Raw genomic sequence first — 22,819 nt, 5'->3', positions numbered from 1 at the left:
ACCATGAAGTGTCTGTGTATTGGAAAGCCTGTGATGATGCTGTGTTAATTCAAGGGCATTGCACACTAGTCATCTGTGGTCAAACAGCAAGAATGAAGCAGAGGTTTGCTTACTAGAAAAAGCAGAAAAGCATCCCCAAGAAAGCTTGGTGTTTCTGTGTCAGCATCATAGCCAAAAAACAAGAACATGGCCTTCAAAACTGAAGTCAAGATCCTTCCATGGCTTCTCTGTGTTCTAGAAACTCTTGTCTCTCCCAGATGGAGATTGTTACAAGCCTTTATGATGAACAATCTATATTGCACTGGATATTTAAGTAGTGTTGTTAGACATGGTTTCTCCCATTGCAACTGGAAACCAACACTACTTCATGGGCAATGAATACACGGGAAATGGAAGATCTTTACTGAGGGTATTCATCTGGAAATACTCAAACCTTGTTACATGGATTACTTGAGACTCATTTCAGGACATGTCTGGGGTTCGCAGCAAAATACTGGATCTTACTAAGAATGCCTACAACAGGAATATCTCATCACTCAAGTTTTGCTCACTGAGGTCACCAGGTCATAACGAAATCTAGGAAAATGGTCAGACTTAATTGCAAGAATGAGGTCTTTCTCCTTTTTATGGAGCTACTGATATAGAACTGGCCACAATAGTAATGACTATTACGGCTCCATTAAAGTGAGACAAGAACTGATGGACCAAGTTGATTGACAGTTTTTGTTTAAATAGCAGAGATTTGTAGACTTAGAAACTGGTATGTGGCTGGGCAGTGGTGGCACATGCCTTTGGTCCCACTCAGAAGGCAAATAGATCTCTGTAATTCAAGGCCAACCTGGTCTACAGAACAAGTTCCAAGATAGTCGGGGCTACACAGAGAAACCCTGCCTTGAAAAAAATTTAAAGAAAATTGTTTTACAAACTAAAATATTGCCAAAAGGCTAAGTATTTATAAAGCTGAAATGTTCCTGGGTCTTTTGGGTAGGTCCTTGCATTCCACAGCTGTGTTCTATTTATTATTTTGCAAAATAACCATTTTAATTTGATAAAGCATTGCCCATAAAAATAGATAAGGAGAAAAATATCTATTTTATTACCCTTTCTGTATTTTTCAAGTAGGCAAGTTTAACCTGTATGTTATATAATAAAAGAAAGTCTCTGAAAAGGAAAAAAAAACAAAACAAAACCAAAAACCAACTTATATTGGTCCCCAAGTATATTAGCCTCAAAGCATATCTTGTACTATTATCCTTATAACCATAAATGAAAGGCTAGCCCACAGCTATTTCTTGTGTTCCAAACACCTTGGAAAGTACAGGGAGAGATAAGGTGGTTCCCATCTGCTGGCAAGTATCCAGTTCATTCTTACACGACACCCAAGACCCTAATATATCAATCTATGCCCTATGACAGCTTTATATCACTAAACCACGTATTTATAAAGTTGAAACAGCCAAATTCTTTCTACAAACATTCACAGACCTCCCTAAGCAGGTGCCCTACTGACTCTGTTCCCTATGCCTTTTCTCTTCAAAACCACTGTACCTAAGTGCCCTGTCTGCTGCCACACCAGCTGCCTGTGCCAAATCTCTGGGCCTCCAGATATGAGCTCCAGCTTCAATTGTTCCTTTGCCCTGTCTCCCTACATTGCTGCTATGAGCACAGCTTATCTACTGGCTGTCTACAACAATCCTTTCTAGGTCTTAGCATACTCCATGTGCTGACGATATAGGTGCCAAAGGTCTGGAAACAATATTCTCATCACTCACTTCCTCATTAAACTAGTCTTCTGGCCATTTATAGCTATCATCTATTCAAGTGTATCCTAGGCCACAGGCCCATTTTTTGAAGCACTGAGTACAGCTGTTTGCACAAAGAAGTGCAAAGATCTACTTACTGCCATGCTATGAGAAGGGATTCTGTGCAGGAGATGAAAGAGATAAAACAAACAACAAACCAAAAACCAACCCCCCCCCTCCCCAAATGAATCCCAAACCAAGCAAGGTCATTACTCTGAAAATCCAACTTAAGTATTTATCTGGTATAGACTGTTCTACTCCCTTGTGTTTGATCACAAGCACTAACAGGGATTCAAGAACTAAATAGTATTAACCAGAAAAAAGGTACCACAGTAGCAAGGGCAGCAAGGCCTGCAGGTAATGTTTCCATCTAGGTCAGGACAGGACAAACTTCCTGTTGCCATGTGAAGTAACCTCATAGACCATTTCAGGACAGGAAAGGCTGACACCCTTGTCACATAGGTGAGGGGGTGTGTGTGTGTGTGTGTGTGTGTGTGTGTGTGTGTGTGTGTCACAGAATGGCAATGATGTAAGGTTCCGAGCATAACATTTTCTTTTGACTACAGACATGACACGAAGACAGTGTTTTAAAATATATCTTTTAATACAGGACTATTCTAGACACAGAAACACATCTAGTTGTGGCAATAGGAAATGCAATTATCCTAGTCAGATAGAGGTGTGAATTCACTCCTCCAAATTTTAAAGCTTGAAGAATCTGATATAAAGTCAGATAGAGCAACTAAGTTCAGAAAAAGTAAAACTGTTCCTCCTTTTCTAAACATGAATGTCTTTATTATTACTAATTTTATTCTTTTTTTTTTTTTTTTTTTAACAAACCAAGGAGGGATTTCCTTATGCCATTTTTGTACCTCCTACATTTTGCTTGACCTTTCCCTCAGCTCTTCCTCCCTAGGATGCTAGAACCCCTTCACTGTCATATATCACATGTACTGGCCTTCCTTAAAGTCTCTTTCTTCTGCTCTCTATAGTCCCCAACACCCATGTAGATTCACATATATAAAGTCAAAGTTAATAAGTGCATCTTCACTAGCAACCAAGTTAGGTTAAATTTAAGAAAATTACTTATGGGATGAAGAGATGGCTCAGTGGTTAAGATCACTGGCTGGGGACTGGACTAGGCGCTCTGCATAGTGAGACAGTTGTGTAGCTTTGATCTGCCTAAGGGGCCCTCTGGCAGTAGGATCAGAATCCATCCCTGGTGCATGAGCAGGCTTTTTGGAGCCCACTACCTATGATGGGACACCTTGAACAGCCTTGAGGCAGGAGGAGAGGCTTGTACCTGCCTCTACTAAATGAATCTCCCCATGGGAGGCCTTACCTTCTTGTAGGGAATGGGGGGGGGGGGGGTTTGGGAGAGGGAGGCTGGAGGGGCAGGAGGAGGGAAGAGGGGGAATCTGTGATTGGTATGTAAAATGAATAAAAAATTTTCTTAATTAAAAAAAATAAATCACTGGCTGTTTTTCCAGAGGACCATGGGTTCAACTCCCAGCATCTTCAAGGCATCTCACACTCTGTAACTCCGGTTCCCAGAGATCTGACACCCCCTTCTGGCCTCCTCGGGCACCGGGAATCTAAGTGGTACATAGGACATACATGCAGGTAAATACCTAAACTAAAACTAAAAAGAAAACAATTTGCTCGTAATCATGCCTTGAAGAAATAGGAAGTTTCCACCCAATAACAGTCACCAAATACTGGGAAAAGGTTTTGGTAATTCCTGAATATCCAAAAAGACATTGTCTATAAGAAGCCTAAAGACAACCTGTAGAGTTGGGATGTTTAGCTGAATGATGTATTTGAAGACAATCTTCCTTGGGTCTTTAAACATTTTAAGAACACAGCTAATATCAACTAGATGCAAAAATTGCCAGAGTTTGCCTGGGAAAAGAATCCATGGTATTGGGATGAGCTGAGCCTCCACAACCTACTTGTATGCCTAAAAGTAGACCCTGCCTACCTACATGGAGCCCATGGGACCTTCTTTCCCATTCCCCTATTAAGGGGCTCTCCAAAGCTCCAAACTGTCTCATTTCTGGCAAATTCTCCTTCAAATCCTCTACATATGCCATGCTCCATCTCTGTGGAAAAAAATATTGACCTAGACCTTCCTAGGAACACCATATGCTTTAAACATTAAAACAAGCTACAGGCAAACAAGCTACCAAAAGTTAATGACTAAAGCTCTTCTATAAGAAACTGCCGTTCACCCTTTATTTCTTAAAAGAAGAGGGGAGGCACTACATACAAATGACCTACCTTAGTCTGAGGACTAATTTACAACTTCTGACACAGGTACACAGTGCACTCATCATCACACTACCGAGCCAAAGGCAAGCTACAGAGAAATCTCTCACATAAAGCAAAAGGTACCATCTACTAGGCACTAACAGACATCTGACCCAAAGCTGTTATCTCACCAAATACAACCACTGCTCTCTCGCTCTCTCTCTCTCTTTTAAAGATTGATTTATTTAGCTTGGCGGCGGTGGTGGCTGGCGCACACCTTTAATCCCAGCACTTGGGCGGATCTCTGTGAGTTCGAAGCCAGCCTGGGATACAAAGCGAGTTCCAGGAAAGGCACAAAGCTACACAGAGAAACCCTGTCTCGAAAAACCAAAAAATCAATTTGTGACTACTTTTTTGTAAGGTTGATGCAGAAACTACAAAGCATTAATTAGAAATTTACTCGTTCAATATTTGGAAGAAAAAGTTGTTAACTTCTGATCTACAGAGTGAGTTCCAAGATAGGCTCCAAAGCTACACAGAGAAACCCTGTCTTGAAAAACAAAAAAACAGATTTGTTTATTTATTATGTATGCGGAAGAGGGCGCCAGATCTCATTACAGATGGTTGTGAGCTACCATGTGGTTGCTGGGAATTGAACTCAGGACCTCTGGAAGAATAGTCAGTGCTCTTAACCTCTGAGCCATCTCTCCAGCCCTGCTCTCTCTTAAAAAAGAAATTGAGGTTCAAATCCCTTAGTAAACTTTGCCATGGTCACATGCCTGGCAAGCACAAAGCAAAGTCTGCCCAAATTGAGTGGAGAAATGTGTCTGGGTACAAAATTCCACCCATTTGTCCTTTACAGCACTATGAATACTGGTGAGAACTATTTGTCACCCTTTACAATATCTTAAAACATGCTCAAGTTTTGTGAGGGAAAAGGTCAACCATAGTGGATATCTGCCTGAGACATTCTTTCACGAGCCTGAAGAGATGGCTCAGTGGTTAAGCTGGGTTCGGTTCCTAGCAACATAGACTCACAACTGTCTGTTCCAGTTCAAGTGGACCCAACACCCTCTACTGACCTCCAAAGGCACCAGGCACAGACATGATGCACATACATACACAGACACTCACACATATTCATAAACTTAAAAAAAAAAAAAAAAAGCTCTGTATGACTGCCTACTTTCTTCCTATAACATACGTCCATCTCTCTCATGCAAGATTCAAATTATCAAGAGGCATTGGGTTCTAAGCCCAGCAAGAGGGGGAATAAAACACTATTATTTTACTCCTTGGGAACATCAGGCAAATTGGTGCTGTGTGGCAGGTGCCTTTTAGTGTGTAAGTTTACTTGCATGCAGCTTCACAGCCTTATCCTTTCAAGGAAGTAAACACTTATTTAGGCTGTTTGTGTGTGAGTGCATGAGCAAGTTACCATAGGACAACTTGTGGAAGTCAGTTTTCTTTTTTAACCATGTGGACTCTGAGAACAGAACTCAATTCATTAGGCTCAGTAGCAAATGCCTTTACTTGCTAAGCCATCTTGCCAACCTGTTAGCATTTAATAAAGACTCTGGGCAAAGGTGGAACTAAAGCTTGAACCAACCCAGGTGAAGCTTATAAGTCAGTCTTTTTCATTTTTTAAATGTGTTCAATTTGTGTCTGAAGATGGAAGGCAGGAGTCAAGTCTCATGCAGGCCTTAATACATAACTTAAGACCTTTCATCCCATGTATTAACAACAGGGTCTTAGAGTCCCAATTTTACTTATAAAAAAAGAAAATTTATTATGAAATGTTGTTCTGTTATCTCACAAACATTATCACGACTTTATCTATACAGATTGATTACATTTTACTTAAAACTCAAGGGCTCCAGAGTTTGGTTTGTCTAAATCTCAGAACCTAGATGCAGTCTGTGGAAGCCTCTGTTCTTCGTTGAAGAACAGAGGGAGAGACACCAAATATCTGCATCTAAGAACATCTAAGAACACAGATTGCATTTCCCCAGCACCATGAATCTTAACTGCTGGACTACACCTCCTAGTTTACCAATGGCTTTATTACCATCTCAACAGGGCTTTGAAGCCCACCCCATCCCATCCATTTTCATCTACTCCAAAGATATACCATACTCCAGTTAGAGCAACAATCATATTTTCTTCTTAATGATGTTATCTGAGCCAACATTTTATCAAGCCAGAATTCTCTTTCACTTTTTATTAAACACTCAAGAGCATAGGTGCAGCAGATATGCCTAAAAGCACACTGAAAACATAAGCCTCTGTCCCTGCATCACTGAGGTAGTGTAGCCTTCCTACATCTCTTCACCACCATCTATCTATATTAGGGACCAGAGAAAAGGTATCAAAAGCCACATATAACTCTGTGTGTCCTGGGAGTGGGGCAGTATGCTCCTCAAAAACACCCTAGAAGGTGCTAGTCTGCCTCATACTACTTGGACATGTTACAGACCAGCAAAGAAACATGTCAGCATAAATACTTAATGACTCTCATTCCAGGAAAGCTTTATGAATAGTAGCAGCAGCTCTCCAGCAAGTAGAAGTCAAACTTCCACTGGCATAGAGAAGATTTATTTTCCAAAGCAAAGACATCCAGTTGCTCAGCACAGAGACTGCTACTGTGCTGGAGGCAATTCTAAAAGGCAGGATGGAGGCATGAGGAAGAGGCTAGAGACAGGCTGAATTCACATCATAGCATCACTATTTACTACTGGCCACATAATTACTCTCTGTGCCCCAGTTTCTGACAAAATGAGGATAAACAATACCTACTCATGTGATTCTTAAGGACTGAACATAGCAACACTGGTTTTTCTTTGCTTTTAAAACATATGTGTTGGTTAATTTATAAGTGTGGGAAGGATGTTGGTTGTTTTTGGACCATTACATTGGCACTACGACCTTTTGATAGCTCACATCTTAGTTTATGTGCTGAAGCCATCTAAATCAGACATGTTATAGTAGTTGCTTTAGCAATTAAGTCAGATGCTTTAAATCTTTGAGTATAATAGAATGAATCACGTTGCCCAATATGCTGTTGCAAGATTTAGAAATACCTGTGGTGAGATTTATCACTGGATACCTTGTGGCTCCATGACACTCAAAAAATTGGCCTAATGCATTCTGGACAAGCTCTGTCTTCTCAAATAATGAGATCTTGTTAATGAATACAAGCAGAGCCAAAGATCCATTCCTACACTGTTCGAGCCAAATTGCATAATGTGTAGTTATCTGAGGTCTTGTTGCAACTAATCTGACTTCATCAAGAAATTCTTGGGCGACTCAAAATCTCACTGATTGGAAAGAACAACAAAGATTCTACCAAAGATAGGCCAGTTCTGCATTATGATTCAGCAATAGGTCAGCACTGTATTCATAAGGCCAAGTAAAACAAGGCTAGCAAGTTGACATGGTCAGCACTGTGGGCTTGATGCTCTAAAGTAACCCGACGTTTCTGACCTCTTCTGTACTTAGAAAGCCATGGCCTTATCAACTGAGCAAACAACAACCTCCAAGAGCAGGTCAAAGCTGTGTCTCAGGATGTCTCCAAATGAGCTGAAGCTAGGTGCCACTCCTTTGTAATTAGTGTCATCAAGAGATTAAATTCTCCCCAACAACAAAAGCAATCAAGTGTGACTGAATTGTTCACTGACTGGAAGAAGTTTGTCATGTCCAGAGAAATTTTAAGAGTATACTAGCAGTTACAGGGTGGGATAGTCCTCTGTGGGCCAGGTGAAACATGCATTTAGCCACTCCTGCTATGTCTTCTGCTTCTATAACCTCAGGACCATGGGGTCTAGGGAATACTTTGACCCTCCCGGAAAGAATGAACTTGGGGAGAGGTCTGTGGTTGAATTCATAAAGTCAAGTAAACCAAAACAAGGCTAGCAAGGTAATGTCAACACACTAATATTGTAATACTAGAGTTATCTTCATTACCAGGTTGTAAGGGATATTAAGATTTGTTACACAACTGGATTTTATAAATGATTCTACCCACAACTTGGAAGTCATCAGCAAAACAGATCAAGAAAGAATCAATCAAACATTCCATGAATTGGGTGTTTTGGAAAGCATTCTTTAAAAAATTATCATCAGGAACTGGAGAAACAGCTCAGTGGTTAAGAACACTGGCTACTCTTCCAGAGGTCCTGAGTTTAATTCCCAGCAACCACATGGTGGCTCACAATCATCTGTAATGAGATCTGGTGCCCTCTCTGGCATAAAGTCCTACATGCAGATAGAGCACTCATATACATAAAATAAACAAATCTTTTAAAATTATTGCTATTATTTGTGTGTTTGCATGCATACCAACACTCAGAACCTATAGAGCTCAACAGAAAGGGTCAGATTCCCTGGAACTGGAATTAAAGACAGTTGTGTAATCATCACGTGGGTCCTGGGAATTGAACCTGGGTCCACTGCAAGAGTTGTGTGTACTCTTAACAGCTGAGCTACCTCTCCAGTCCCTGAAAAACATTTTTGAGTGAACAAAGCATAAGCACTTATCCTATGTGTGTTTGAGTGCTGTAGGCAGTAAGGAAATTGAAAATCTTATTACTCAATTACTGAGGGCATCCGATACGTTGGCTACATTCAAGGGAACCAGGTCTAGCTAAGTCTACCTACCATCTTTAGCAGTTTAAAAAGCATGTGATTAAGTGGAAAAAAACATAAGCAAAACATCATGCACAGCAGATTTACAGTCTAAAGGACAGCAAGAAACCCTTAGCTATAAGGGATAGACAAGACACAAGCTGGAGGAGGAAATGCTATTCTTACCATTTATTCGGCCCATGTTCATCCCAGATCCAAATCGCCCCATGTTTTCCATACCACCACCAAAGGGTCCTTCCATGCCTGTAAAAAGTTATTTATTTTAATGTCATCCAACAAGCGTATTCATCAGGCAAGGAAAAATGTTTTTACATGTTTCATTTTTGGTATTTATGTCAAGAACTTACTAAGCTTTATGGCTTTTGGACAAGGAAAAAAAAGTTGGTTCCTTTTTAAAAGCGGGCTTGATCCAACTCCCTCAGTGAATAAGGGAAAAACAAACAAACAAAAAAACCCCAAAAAACAGAGTCCAAAAAAATGGAACCATATGCCCAAGGCCACAGAGCTAGCTAATGAGAAAGCAAATCAAAGCCAACACTCACTGGAATGATGATGGACAAATAAAACAAGTAAATCCTAGACTCAAAATTCCACAAGGGGAGAAATGACATGCAGGGCTTCGAAGACAGAAAAATGAGAGGAAAACACTTAAAAATGATTACATATGTACTTCACGTTAAATCTTACCTCCAATTTTATTGATTCCAAATCCTATGCTTTCCATTCCCATTCCTTTCAAAGAAAGTCAATGCAAACACAATTGATGTCAAAACATTAGTGTTTAAACTTTAAAAGCACAAAATTCCAAACCAATAAATGAATAATGAATACAAAGCAGCTCTCTAATGTTATTATATTTCATCAAAGGTGGGGTGAACACCATTTCAACTGTCAAAAGATCATATTTCAAGCAAAAATTTAAACAGACCAAGTTTAAATGTGGCTTAAAATTAGAGCCTATGTAATCTTATTAAGTTAACAAGCCAGACACCATTAAATATAAAATAATGGTCAGACACAAAGTATGTAAATATTAATGTTATTGGACAGAAACAGATGTTCAATAAAATACCTATTAAAAACAAATTTTAAATAATAATAAAGTAGTTTCTAAAATACAAAAGCTCCCTTCCACATTTCCAATCAGAAAGAATGTGCTAAGAATGGTAGAACCATGAGCACAGGGATATGAAAAACTGACAGTGGTGAGGCAGAGGAGCATCCCTATCACCATGTCAAAAGATTCTATGAAAGGCCCAAGTCTAGATTCAAAAGAATAAAATATGCCTTAATAGCACAGAAATACATTACAAACTTAAAAATGAACACAGCTAAGCTTTCAACTCATTAGGTTTTCTGTCTTCCTGAACAAAGACACTGTCCATTTTTCCTTGTGACCTAGGAGTTTTGACATGCACAAAAGCTTTTCAAATTCCTTTTATTCTATTAATGCCCACAACTCTAGAACAAGTCATGTCAATTTCAGGTACAAAATGGTCTTTTTGACAGACTTAGGGTGCCAATGGCAGAGCTGTGGTCCTGCAGTCAACAGCCTGCATTGTTATTCAGTGTGACCTTGGGTGAGACCAACTCCTCTACCTTGCCTCCTTTTAATGAATGGCCAATCTCTGTTCAAAATTTATCATGAGACTAAGATGAAGAGGCACAATAGCTTAAAAAATTTTTTTAATTCAATAAAAACAATACTGCTTTTGTGAACATTGAGGCTGAGATGAAGAGGGGATTTTTGTCCCAATTGCATTTATCCAATTTAAAAAACATCAGATTCAACTGCCCTAATAGTGGACTTTAATAAACTGAATTTCCCCAGTTATCCCCAGTGTAGGCACAGCACACTACAATTCTCACCTGCAGGCCCTAGGTTTCCCATTCCAATGCCTTTGTTCAGGTGGTTGGCATCAATAGGCTGCCCTCCAGGTCCTAAACCCATGCCAATACCACCAAGTCCATCTGGAAGAAGCAGATAAAGAGTATGGATTCCCTTTCTCAAAACATGGTGACCCCCAGAGGCAAGACAAATGGTATGCTCTAGCTGCCACACTTCATCCCTAGATCAAGCAAGCACAGAGTCTAACTTGACTTCAACACCTATATACCCTCTTTATGAAGGTACACTGTAGTGGGTAGCTGTTCCAGCTTTGACCTTGAAACACTGTCCCTAGAGTGATAGCAGGTAACTGCCACACCTGCCTATGACCTGGCCCTGGGGCACAGCTAAGAAGAAGCCCCTTAGACTTGAGGTGCATATGTATTTGGCCCTTCTGGATACCTCCTGGTCCTGTAAGCTGGATGGGACACCAAGCCAGAGTTCTCCGCTGGATGATGCCTCATCTTTCCCACATCCTGTAACCAACCCCTATTGGCTGAAAGTTATCCCAGAAATAAACCTCTCTTGAATACCAGATAAATTATGTGGAATCACCTCGTTAATTACAGTAATATCTGGCACCCATGTAAGGCAAATTTCTGCCCCTCTGGGGAGGGGGGACCTAGAGCTTCACAAATGTGTGGCACTCTAGCAGAGCCAGCACACTCCCTGTGCCCCAGGGCAGCTCCAGACACAGCGGCACTCTGCTATCTGCCACTGGCTGCATGTGTGCGATCCCTGGCTCAGAGTCAGACTGGAGTATGTAATATGTGCTTAAAACAATAAGGGCAGCTAACAAGTCATTTCACATTCTGGTAAGATGGCTCAGGGGTAAAGGCACTTACTCCCAAGCCTGACAACTTGAGTTCTACCTTTAGAACCTAGGTAATGGAGAATGCTGGTACCTACAAGTTGTCCTCTGACCTACAAGCCTTTGTACATACACACACATATAGGAAATAAATTAAGTGCACTAAATAAATAAAATAAATAAATAAAATTAACATAGCCCCACTATGTAACTCTGGCTGGCCTCAAAACTCACAAAGATCCATATGCCTCTGCTTTCTGAATATTGGGATTAGAGCTATGCACAATGCCTGACCCTACCCCGACTCCATTTTTATTCCTTTTTTAAAAAATTTTAAAAAATTTATTTATTATGTATACAGCATGTATGACTGCAGACCAGAAGAGGGCGCCAGATCTCATCACAGATGGTTGTGAGCCATCATGTGGTTGCTGAGAATTGAACTCAGGACCTCTGGAAGAATAGTTAGTGCTCTTAACCTCTGAGCCATCTCTCCAGCCCCCTCCATTTTTATGCTCTTAAAAAAAAAAAAAAAAAAAAAAAAATTCTAACCTTTCGCCCTCACCCCCCCCCCCTTTGTCTCCTTCTTTTAGATACAAGGTCTCACTATGCATTTCAAGGCTGGCCTCCAACCTGAGACCATCCTGCCTCTACCCTGAGTCCTGGTATTGCAGATTTGTGCCACTACCTCAAGAATTACTAAATTCTAAAGCGTATCCTCACTGCTATGCTCCACAAATTCAAACAAGAACACAAAAATACAGACTGGTATCTGGAAACAGCCACTAAAGTCTGGCACTAAAATCAAAGTAACAAACAACAAAAATCTATGACAGGCTCTAGGTACTTAAGCTGGCTAACAACTAGGTTTTTTAATTGCATGGCAACAGCTCCAAGGAGTCACCAAGGCTTACTACTCTAAAGCACTCAAAGCTCTGAGGTCAATCCTTTCAACCATGTCAAGAGACCAAGAACCAGAATAATGGGATCCCTGGGGTCTAGTGCTCCTTTACCTCTAGAATAAGTATCAATAAGAATCACAGCAAACATGGTAAGTGATCGCCTGCTTGCAGATGGGTAGTAAGGAAATATGGTCCTTTCAACAGACAAGCCATCTCCTATCTTCCTGATCCTTTTTGGGTGCTGAGCAATTTTTACTGCTAGCCATGCACCCAAACATTGAACATTACACCTAACGTTCTAATCTATTCTTAAAGCCACAGCTCTCTTTCAAGCTAGCAATCATCACAATTTCATTAACCTTTTCATCACTCCAAAAAACTTCACCCCTGGTAGCAGTCACTCCTCAGCAACCACTGAACTACTTGCTGCCTTTTAGATCCACCTGTTCCTGACAACGCCTACAGTTGAAATCAAGGTTTATCTGTACTGCATGATATATGCAGTTTCCTTTCTTCCTCCTTTTCCTTTTGATTAAGTACTATTACTCAATTGAATCTGCCAGATTTTACGTATCCATAAGCTAACGGATCACTTGTAATACCCACCCCTCCCCTTTTGAGACAAGATCTACCTGTGTTTCCATGCTGGCTTCAGATTCTGAGTGCCAATAATAGGTGTGTACCTCCAAGCCTGGCTTGACTTTTTGAATACTGAGTCCTGCTACAATAAGCATCTATATAATTTCTTTGTGCGGACATACAGTTTTCACCCTGGGAACATACCTGAAAGGGGAACTATACAGCAAAATCCAGTGCAACTTAGCATTCATTACCTTTCCAATTTGTTTGCCCAACCACCCCAAGACATTTTCAGTGACCAATTTTGCCCTCTACATCTGGGCAGCCTGCTTTGCCACAGTATAATCCAAGAGCCCTTCCTATAAACAAACTAACAAAGGAATGAATGAAATTGTATGTGTAAGACATAGTAGTAAGACAGTATTTTAGCTACTTTTCCTATCCCCATGATAAGACACCAGGACCAAGAAAGCATTTAATTTGGAGCCTCATGATTCCAGGAGGTTAGACTCTATGACCAGCACAGCACAGAGTATGGCAGCAGGAAGGCAGACATGGTGCTACAGAAGTAGTTAAGTGCTCACATGTTTACAAGCAGAAAGCTAACTAGGAATGTTGTGGGCCTTTGAAACCTTAAAGGCTGCTCCAGTGACATATTTTCTTCAAAAGGCCACATCTCCTAATCCTTCCCATACAGTACCTCTAACTAGGAACCAAACATTCAAATTTATCATTGAGGGTCATTCAGACCACCACAGACAGACAGCATGCATCCCTTGGTGCACAACCAAAAGTCAGAGGACAACTTGTAAGAATCAATCTGAACCAGCACCAGTACCAAAAATTCAAGTTGTGAATTTCTCTACTCATTTCTTACCCTGAAAAATCTACAGAAAAGACTGGTCAAGACATGCATAGCCGTGCACACTATTAATCCCAGCACTTGGGAAGCAGAGGCAAACAAAAGGGCTACATAGTACAACCCTGTGTGGGGTGAGGGTGGGTGACAGGACAAACTAATCAAGAGAACCCTCAGGCTAACTTTTCACAAGTGTAAATATAACTAATGGTTTCCTATTTAGTATAATTCAAATACTTACGGGGAAGTTGCTGTGGTCGTTCAGGAGGGAAAAAGTCTCCCTTTGGTAAGGCCCTCTCATCCTGGAGGAAAAAAAATTGGAAAAGATCTCAATATCTATTGCAGCACCAGCAAAAGATAGAAGCAATTACCTCAACAACCAGTTAGAAGCCAGGTGCTGTGCTGCACACCTGTAATCCTAGCACCTGAGAGGCTTAAGCAGAAGGATCAGGAATTTAAGGCCAGCTTTGGATATACAGAAAGTTCCTGGCCAGTCTGAGTTACATGAAACGGTCACAAAAACAAAAGACAATAACAACAGAGATTCAGGTTTGGAGATGTAGCCCAGAGGTATAGCATCATGTGTAAAGGCCATGTCACAAATCAGACAACCAGTTAAATATAAACTATGACATAGAATAGGTATATCAATATAAAGAGGCATATGGGAACATCTTTTAATCTTCTGTGCCAACAGGAAGGATAAAAACACATTTGTAGGCTGGGTGGTGGTGGTGCAGGCCTTTAAGTGAGTTCAAGGCCAGCCTGGTCTACAAAGTGAGATCCAGGACAGGTACCAAAACTACACAGAGAAAAACCTGTCTCGAAAACCAAAAACCAAAAACAATAACAACAGTGGTGGTATTGTGTTCCCCAAAATATTGTGCACCCTAATAAGTTTATCTGGGGTCAGAGAATAGAACAGTCACTAGATACAGAAGCTAGAAAATGGTGGCACTCACACCTTTAATGCTAGCATTCCAGAGGCAGAAATCCCTTTGGATCTCTTTGAGTTCAAGGACACATTGGAAACTGCCAGGTATGGTGACACACCCCTTTAATCCCAAGAAGTGAGCCTTTAATCTCAGGAAGTGATGGCAGAAAGCAGAAAGATATCTAAGGCATGAAGACCAGAAACTAGAAGCATTTGGCTGGTTAAGCTTTTAGGCTTTGGAGCAACAGCTCAGCTGAGATTCATTTGGATAAGGACTCAAGAGGCTTCCAGTCTGAGGAAAAAGGAGTCAGCTGAGGAATTGGCAAGATGAGGAAGCTGTGGCTTGTTCAGTTTCTCTGATCATCCAGCGTTCACCCCAATAACTGGCCTAAGGTTTGATTTTATTAACTTATTTTTAATATTTATTTATAATGTATTCAGCATGTATGACTGCAGGCCAGAAGAGGGCACCAGATCTCATTACAGATGGTTGTGAGCCACCATGTGGTTGCTGGGAATTGAACTCAGAAGAGCAGTCAGTGCTCTTAACCCGAGCCATCTCTCCAGCCCAGGTTTGATTTTATTAATAAGACCTTTTTAAGATTCATGCTACAAACAACAACAAAAAATTTGAATTATTTTGTGGGTGAGGCAGGACCTAAGCAAGAAGTACCAGTGAGGTTCACACATGTATTTGAGGCCCATGAATACATTAGCTAGTCAAAGAATTAAACTGTTTGAAATAAAGAGAATTTATAGCTCCTTTTATTCCTGAATTTGAATTCTAACCAGACTGCCCTCGACATCTCCCAGTACTGTTTCTATTATCTTTGGCAACGCTATAGCAGGGCTATTGTTTATTAAAACTGAACTTCCAAAGACCTTTAAAAGCTGTCTAAATCAAATACTTGTTCACTACAGATGTAATACTAACCAAACACTGTAGGTAATACTTTGAAAACTGGAGCTCTATGCAAAGGATTCTTTGTAACTGATCACTTGCTCAAGCAGGACACTCAACAGTCTTCCTGAACGTAGCAGTTAACAGTGAACCAGACAGAAATCTACAGACAAGACATGCATGAGCAAAGGTGCTCATCACTCTACAGTCTACTAAACAATGACATGTAGGTTTAGTTTAAGGGATAGATGTATAGTTTTAGTAATTCTACATTTTTGCTAACTTATTTGAACATATTATGAAGAAAGTGATCCTAGTAACTCACCATTTTGACATGCATTGGTCTATCAAACAGCAGCTGGCCATTAAACATAGCTGGTATTATAATTAAGGCTATTTCTAACAACTGCATGCAAGATAAAATGATTAAAAAAGGGAATAACTCCACAGCCACCAGTCCTCTCTGTGAATTCATAAGCAATTTCAATTCTTTTGAGCTATAAAGCTTTATTTGTGATCTTACACTACAAAATCCTTCTGGTACGTAGTTACAGCGGTTTTCAACAGGCCAAGAGTCCTACCATTTCTGAAGTATAATGTTTTCTGGGTAAGGGACCCAGGAACAGTCTCCCGAGTTTAATTCCTATAGTCATCCTTTATTATGATTTTAAAAAGATGTAAGCTTAGGTAGGGCAAAGAGATGGGGGCCTCTTCAAACCATGTCTACTCACGAGACAGAGGATCCATAAGGGCATTATAAAAAAAATTAAAAGCCCCAGTTCTCCTAAGTGATCCATTTCCTAAACTCCTCTGAAAACAAAACACCAGAAAAGACCATTCATAGCATATGCCTATGATGCAACCACAACCTGTATCCATCTGTCTTCCACTCCAGAAAAATTTCAGATTCTGTAATTTATTCAGTCTAGTCACAGCGACAACACAATTATTTCTACTTTATTATTATAATATACTTAGGACTATTAATGCCAACAGTGCTGTGGCCACTGTTTGCCATGAGCTTAACTCCCACAGAAGGATACATATAGCTTGCACAGCTTCAATGGATTGTTCAAAAGTCACAGTGCCTATTCCACGACTTTTCCCATCTTTATCTTCCAGAATGTCTGCTCGGACCACCACACCAGCCATACTAAATACTTCCTTCAGTTTCTTCCAGCCAACTTTATAATCCAGCTAGGTGAAAGAAGAGGGTAAAAACCTCAAGGTAAACCTCTTGTGGAAAAAAAGACACATTTTTACCATTTAACAAGACTTGCTTTGGCTGACTTCATAAGAAAATCAACTTTAGTAGAATTTTTTCAGTACAATTGCAGAGCCTGACCTTAACTCTATTTACTATCTCTCTTCTTAAATGAGACAGCTTAAGTCTCCTCACATTTACTTATTAACATCCCCCCTGCACCCTCACACTTTAAAAAAAAAAAAAAAAGTCAGCCAGGCAGTGAGTGGCACATACTTTAAACCTCAGGACTCAGGAGGCAGAGGCAGGTGCCAGCCTGGTCTATAGGGAGAGTTCCAGAACAGCCAGGGATACACAAAGAAGCCCTGTCTCTAACCGCCCACCCCCCACCAACCAAACCAAATAAACAAAAAACAAATTAATTAAAAAGAAAAAAAAAGAAAGAAAAAGTCATCCTCCATTTTAAGTCTTGGTAATAACACTCCTGAACCCACTTTGTTTTTGTATTGTCCTCGCAGAAGACAAAGATATCATCATTCACTCCAGACACATAAACTGTCTGTTTACTCTTGCCCTGTATCAAAACTACAGTAAATAAACCCCAATAAAGATGCAAACCCAGCTACTGCTTTTGTAAACATCTGAAAACCTCAGTAAAGAAGACCCCAGTAGGACCAAGGTCAATTCTGAAGCAACAAATGCAGTCAGTGGTCACAGAGAACAAAGCCCAACCAAAGGCCTACTTTAAAATAAAAAGCTATCTTAAGCCTACTTTAAATTATTTGTACAACAGGGACAAGATCAGTCTAAAAAGTTGTCTATTTTTCTATTTTAATTTAAATTAAGCATGAATACTGTTTTCACATTATTTCTATCCCTCCCTGTTTTTCTATTTTAAAGAACATTCCCATTTACTTACATTTGCTACAAATACTGTGCTTCCAAGTCTTCCAGCCTGTAATGCATGGATAATCTCATTTGGGATGTTAGGATTATTTAGGATACTGGGTGGGATATTAATCATTCCTGGGCCACCTGGTCCCATACCCATCCCACCAGTCGTAGCCATCACCTTTTGCATTGCTCTCCTGGCATGTTCACCATCAGGATCCTGAAAGAAGCACAAAGTGTTACAGCCAGAAGTGGGTTACAGTAGGCCTGCAGAGACTAGTGGAACTTCTGCCTTCAACACTGCAGAGGCTCTCTTCTGCTGGGGTACAGCTCACTGACAAGAGTGTTTGCATAGTATTCACAACTGCAACCCCCAGCAACAATAATTTAAAAAATAAAAATTTAAAAGGGCTCTCAGTAAAGCATGATAATGGTGGTGGTGAAGGTCTGTAACTTCAATACTCAGGATTGCTAAAGCAGTTCAAGGCCTGCTCTGAGCTACAGATCCAACTCAAAGCCAGTCTAAGGCAGCTAAGGAATCCTTGTCTCAAAATAGAAAGGTAAAAAACTTTAGGTGGGACTCTATGTTACAGTCCAGTCTGATGCCCAGGGCAGTGTACTGAGTAAATCTGTCTTCTTAAAGTCAGAGGACACAACTTAGTAGTACCAGAGTATGTATGCACCAAGTGGCACAGTATATACCAGGCACGCTGATTTCCAATACTGAATTAAGAACAAAACAAGCAAACAAACAAACAAACAAACAAACAAAACCCTACAGAGACCAATAGACTGTACAAAAGGCATTTCTCAAATTATTAGCAGGATGAAATAAACCACTAGAAGAGTTCTAGGAAGAGCAACAGTTCAGAAACAACATAAAAATCAAAAGCTGAAAACAATTAATTTAACTAAAATGAAAAAGTAGGCAGAATGAAAGGATTGGCTGATCTGAGCTGAAAATTCCAGATTGAAACAAGACCTTCAGGCATGGTATGGGTGAGTCTTACTAACTAGTGTAATTTGTGCAAAACTCAATGGTTTTTCAAAAAGTTTGAAACCAGTTCTATAACCAAGTTACAATGGGGGGGACGACCCACAACAACAAAAAACCCTCAGGGGTATGAGGTGCTGGCACCCTGGTATAGTCAATGCAGTGTATTGGCACCTAAACAAAATTATGGAAATCTGATGCTGACATGATTATCTCATTTATTTATCTTATTTATATATGTGTGTCCTTATAGGAGTATATGGCACATGTGTGTGGACATGCCAAGAGAAGCCAGAAGAGGCATCAGATTCCTTGAAGCTGGAGTTACACAGGTGGTTGTAAGCATCCACACTTGGGTTCTAGAAATCAAACGCAGACTGTCTCTGGAAAAGCAGCAAATGCTCCTTCCTAACCACTGAACCATCTTTCCAGCCTGACATAATTCTTGAACTTTGCCTCATCAAATTACCAGAAACACATAAGAAATGACTTACACCCCACTATGCTTTCCTTTAAGTCCCAAATAAGTTGTCTTCCTTCCAAAAAAGAAAAGGTCAAGAAGGGTGGCACCTGCCTTTAATCTCAGCACTCAGGCAGGTAAGACAGATGATCCTGAGTTAAAAGCTAACCTGGGCTACACAACAAAGAAATCTTCTCAGACACCTAACACCACCCCTCCCCCAACACACAAAATCAAGGAGGTAAATAATATTGGCAGTAGTAGTAAGAAAACAACATCTCTTATAAAAATGTTCCGGAGGTCAGGAACACAGTTCAGTGACCGAATACTTATGTAGCATGCAAAAAACCCTGGATTCAATCTGGCACCACAAAACCAACAAACAAAAGAAACTTGGTTTGGATTTAATAAAGATGAGTAATAAATTCATTTTACAAAATTAAAAGAAGGATAAGGAGATGGTTAGGTGGCAAAGTGAGCAAGCCTTAGTACCTGAGTTCAGATCCTCAGCCACCTGGCTAAAAGCTGGGGTACTGGAGCATGTTTATAATTGCAGTGTTTTGTTTTAATTATTTTATGTATATGAGCATTCTACCTTCATGTACACCTTTATGCCAGAAGAGGGCATCAAATCCCATTAGAGATGGTTGTGAGCTACCATGTGGTTGCCGGGAATTGAACTCAGGACCTCTGGAAAAGCAGTCAGTGCTCTTAACTGCTGAGCCATCTCTCCAGCCCCCTGAAATTGCAGTGTTTAAGAGACTGGGAAACAGGAAGATCTCCAGAGTTCACTGGCCTGCCAGTCTAGCTTCAACAGTGAGCCCCGAGTTCAGTAAAAATACCTATCTCAAAAACTAAGGTGGAGAGTGATAGAGAAGACATCCAACATTTACCAGTAGTGCTGTGGGATGTTCTGTATGTCAAATGTGTTGCTCTGATTGGTTAAGATAAAGTGCTGATTGGCCAGTAGCCAGGCAGGAAGGATAGGGTAGACGGGACAAGGAGGAGGAAAATTGTGGGAAGCAGAAGGCTGGGTTGGGAAGCAGAAGGCTGGGTGGAGATACTGCCAGCCACTGCCATGACAAGGAAGATGTAAAGTAATGGTAAGCCACGAGCCATGTGGCAAAGTATAGATTAATAAAAATGGGTTAATTTAAGATAAAAGAAGTAGATAACAAAAAAGCCTGCCATGGTCATACAGTTTCTAAACAATGTAAGTTTTTTGTGTGTTTACTTGGTTGGTTCTGAGCGTCTCTGGGCCTGGCAGGTGAGAGAGATTTGTCCTGACTGTGGGCCACGCAGGAAAAATCTAACTACACAATAGCACGAATACCTGTGAATACCTGTGTATACATCACATACACAGTGTGACACATCACTTCAATCACAGCACTTAGGCTGAGACAGAAGGATCCCAAGGTTTGAGACCAATCAAAGCTCCGTAGCAAGATTCTGTCTCAAAAAACAACACAACAACCAAACTAAAAACAAAGATGGGCCAAGAACAGCATTCAGATTGGTGGATATAAAGACTCTCTTTAGGGCTGGAGAGATGGCTCAGAGGTTAAGAGCACTGACTGCTCTTCCAGAGGTCCTGAGTTCAATTCCCACCAACCACATGGTGGCTCACAACCATCTGTAATGAGATCTGGTGCCCTCTTCTGACCTGTAGTCACACATGCTACACACAAAATAAATAAATGAATGAATGAATGAATGAATGAATGAATAAATAAATCAGAAGAGGAGGAGGAGGAGGAGACTCTCTTTAAACAATTCCAATTTTAAAAAGCAGAGGCTTTTTAAAATTACAAAGTTCCTGTAGAAGTGGTTGTTGAAGCCTGTCACTATCTTCAATTAAAACAATTCAATTGAGTATGTGGCAGTTATCCCAGCAGTTAGGAAACAAAGGCAGGAAGATCAAGAGTTCAAGGCCAGTCTTCATTCACTACAGGGCCTGTCTTAAAAGAACAAAGAACCAAATAAACCAAAACAACAGGTTGGTCTACTCAATACATTTTAGTTAAGGACCATTCTTATCTTCACCAAACAACTATACCTTACTTTTGAGCTGGGGAATGCAATTCAGTGGCAGATTGTTTTCTTAGTATGTATAAGGCCCTAGGTTCCATCATCAACACCAAAGGGAGGAGGAAAAAAAAAGAGCTCACTTCTTTGACTTTCAGTGGTCTTCCACTCAGACTATGCTTGTTTAAAACTTCAGCAGCTTTTTTCATGCTCTCTTCCATCTTGAATTCAACAACACTATAAAAGAGTCAAAAGCAAATAAATAAAACCAGAGCTACAACTTGGAAAATTCAAATGCCAGTAAGTGTAAGTAGGTAATACTTACGCGCATCCCTTTGAAAGGCCACAGACCAGTCAGAAGAGCAAGGGGGAAAAAGAAAACAAAAACAGAACAGTAAATATCAATGACAGTTATGAACAAATTCAAGGTATGATTTACGTAGCAAAGGTCAGGATTTTAAAAATTAATCCTTCTAAGGGGAAGCTGACAGAAGTGCATGACCTAGCCTTCCTTGTAAAAAGCTAGAGGCTCCTTAATCTCCTTTTCCTACACATTACCAGCACTACACTAAAGCTGCTAAGTTATAATGAGCAGACCTAAATCAATTTCTCCAAGAAATCACACAAACTTTTGATCTGCTTCCCTCTGTACTCAATCAATCTTTACCATACTCCTACTAAATCCAACCTTTCCATAAACTAAGTTCGTCCTTTAGATTATTCTAAGCACGACAGAAAGTAGTTTATATTCTCATTAAACTAGGCCAATTTTGAATGTTCAGGTTTGTAATGTGCAGTTTACAATTTACTGGCACAAAGGCTACTTTTCAGAATCTTTGGTTCACACAACTTTCAAATCAGCAAACAACCAAGAATAACATTTTCTAAACAAGAACACACTTTTACTTTAATTATACCACCACTAAAATTCCATGCATAATTCACACACAGCCAATTCCTGTTAAACAAAGAGACAATGCTGCTAATGGTCCCCAGTTATCCAAATTGGGCATCCAAACAGAATACCAGAAAGCTCTTTGGCCAGCCATTTGGAAAAGCGGGACTCCTGTTTGCAAGCCCCCTCCCACCCTACTAGAATGTTGGCAAAATCAAACATGGCTACAGTAACATGAGCACTCACTGCCTTCCTGATTTCATTCGAGTCCACGCCACCATACAGTTACATTTTCATGTAGTAAATCCACAGAAGAAATTCTCTCAGACACTTACCCTTGACTTTCCTTCAGCGTCCATTAAGAGCTCCACGTATGTTACCTCACCAACTACAAATCAGTTTCCAGACGACACATAAACCAAGGGAGAAAAGCCAAGAAAACAATGGGAATTTAGAACAATCATCAGCAACCCTGTATGGAGCCTCTGCCTTATAAGAAAGCCCAGAAACACTCCATATTCTCCAAACCACCAAACTAGGCATTACAGGTGTGCAGTAAAATAGGTGAAAACTCATTAACAATATGTCCTTGATTTTCCTCCCACCACAAACACGCTACTTCCACAGATTTCCATTATCAATTTCCCTATCTGTAATGCTCACTCATGACTAGAGGCAATCCAAATCTACAGGAAAGAATTCTGCAATTCTTACTTTCAGGGGAAGGAAGAAGAGTTTTACAGATATACTCTTACTGGTGAAGTCAGATAAACAGCA

General features: G+C 40.3%; 1 protein-coding gene across 2 annotated transcripts in view; it reads right to left on the bottom strand.

The window, feature by feature from the left end:
- The window catches only part of Hnrnpm (heterogeneous nuclear ribonucleoprotein M), a 62,645-nt gene that overhangs the window by 7,556 nt on the left and 32,270 nt on the right, over positions 1-22,819 (bottom strand). The window contains exons 4-14 of one of the 2 annotated variants that reach the window (XM_036171188.1): positions 22,378-22,430; positions 21,473-21,480; positions 21,291-21,384; positions 17,847-17,885; positions 17,694-17,729; positions 16,614-16,767; positions 15,896-15,945; positions 13,977-14,037; positions 10,566-10,667; positions 9,384-9,428; positions 8,862-8,939 (exon numbers count right to left, since the gene is read on the bottom strand). In XM_036171188.1, the coding sequence (XP_036027081.1) occupies positions 8,862-8,939; positions 9,384-9,428; positions 10,566-10,667; positions 13,977-14,037; positions 15,896-15,945; positions 16,614-16,767; positions 17,694-17,729; positions 17,847-17,885; positions 21,291-21,384; positions 21,473-21,480; positions 22,378-22,430 (720 nt within the window). Of the gene's footprint in view, positions 1-8,861; positions 8,940-9,383; positions 9,429-10,565; positions 10,668-13,976; positions 14,038-15,895; positions 15,946-16,613; positions 16,768-17,693; positions 17,886-21,290; positions 21,385-21,472; positions 21,481-22,377; positions 22,431-22,819 lie in introns of both variants that reach the window. The other variant, XM_036171189.1, reaches the window with a different exon arrangement.

The sequence above is a fragment of the Onychomys torridus genome, chromosome 21 (genome assembly GCF_903995425.1).
Source record: "Onychomys torridus chromosome 21, mOncTor1.1, whole genome shotgun sequence".
NCBI classification, from domain to species: Eukaryota; Metazoa; Chordata; class Mammalia; order Rodentia; family Cricetidae; genus Onychomys; species Onychomys torridus.
This window is presented reverse-complemented; position numbering and strand designations above follow the sequence as displayed.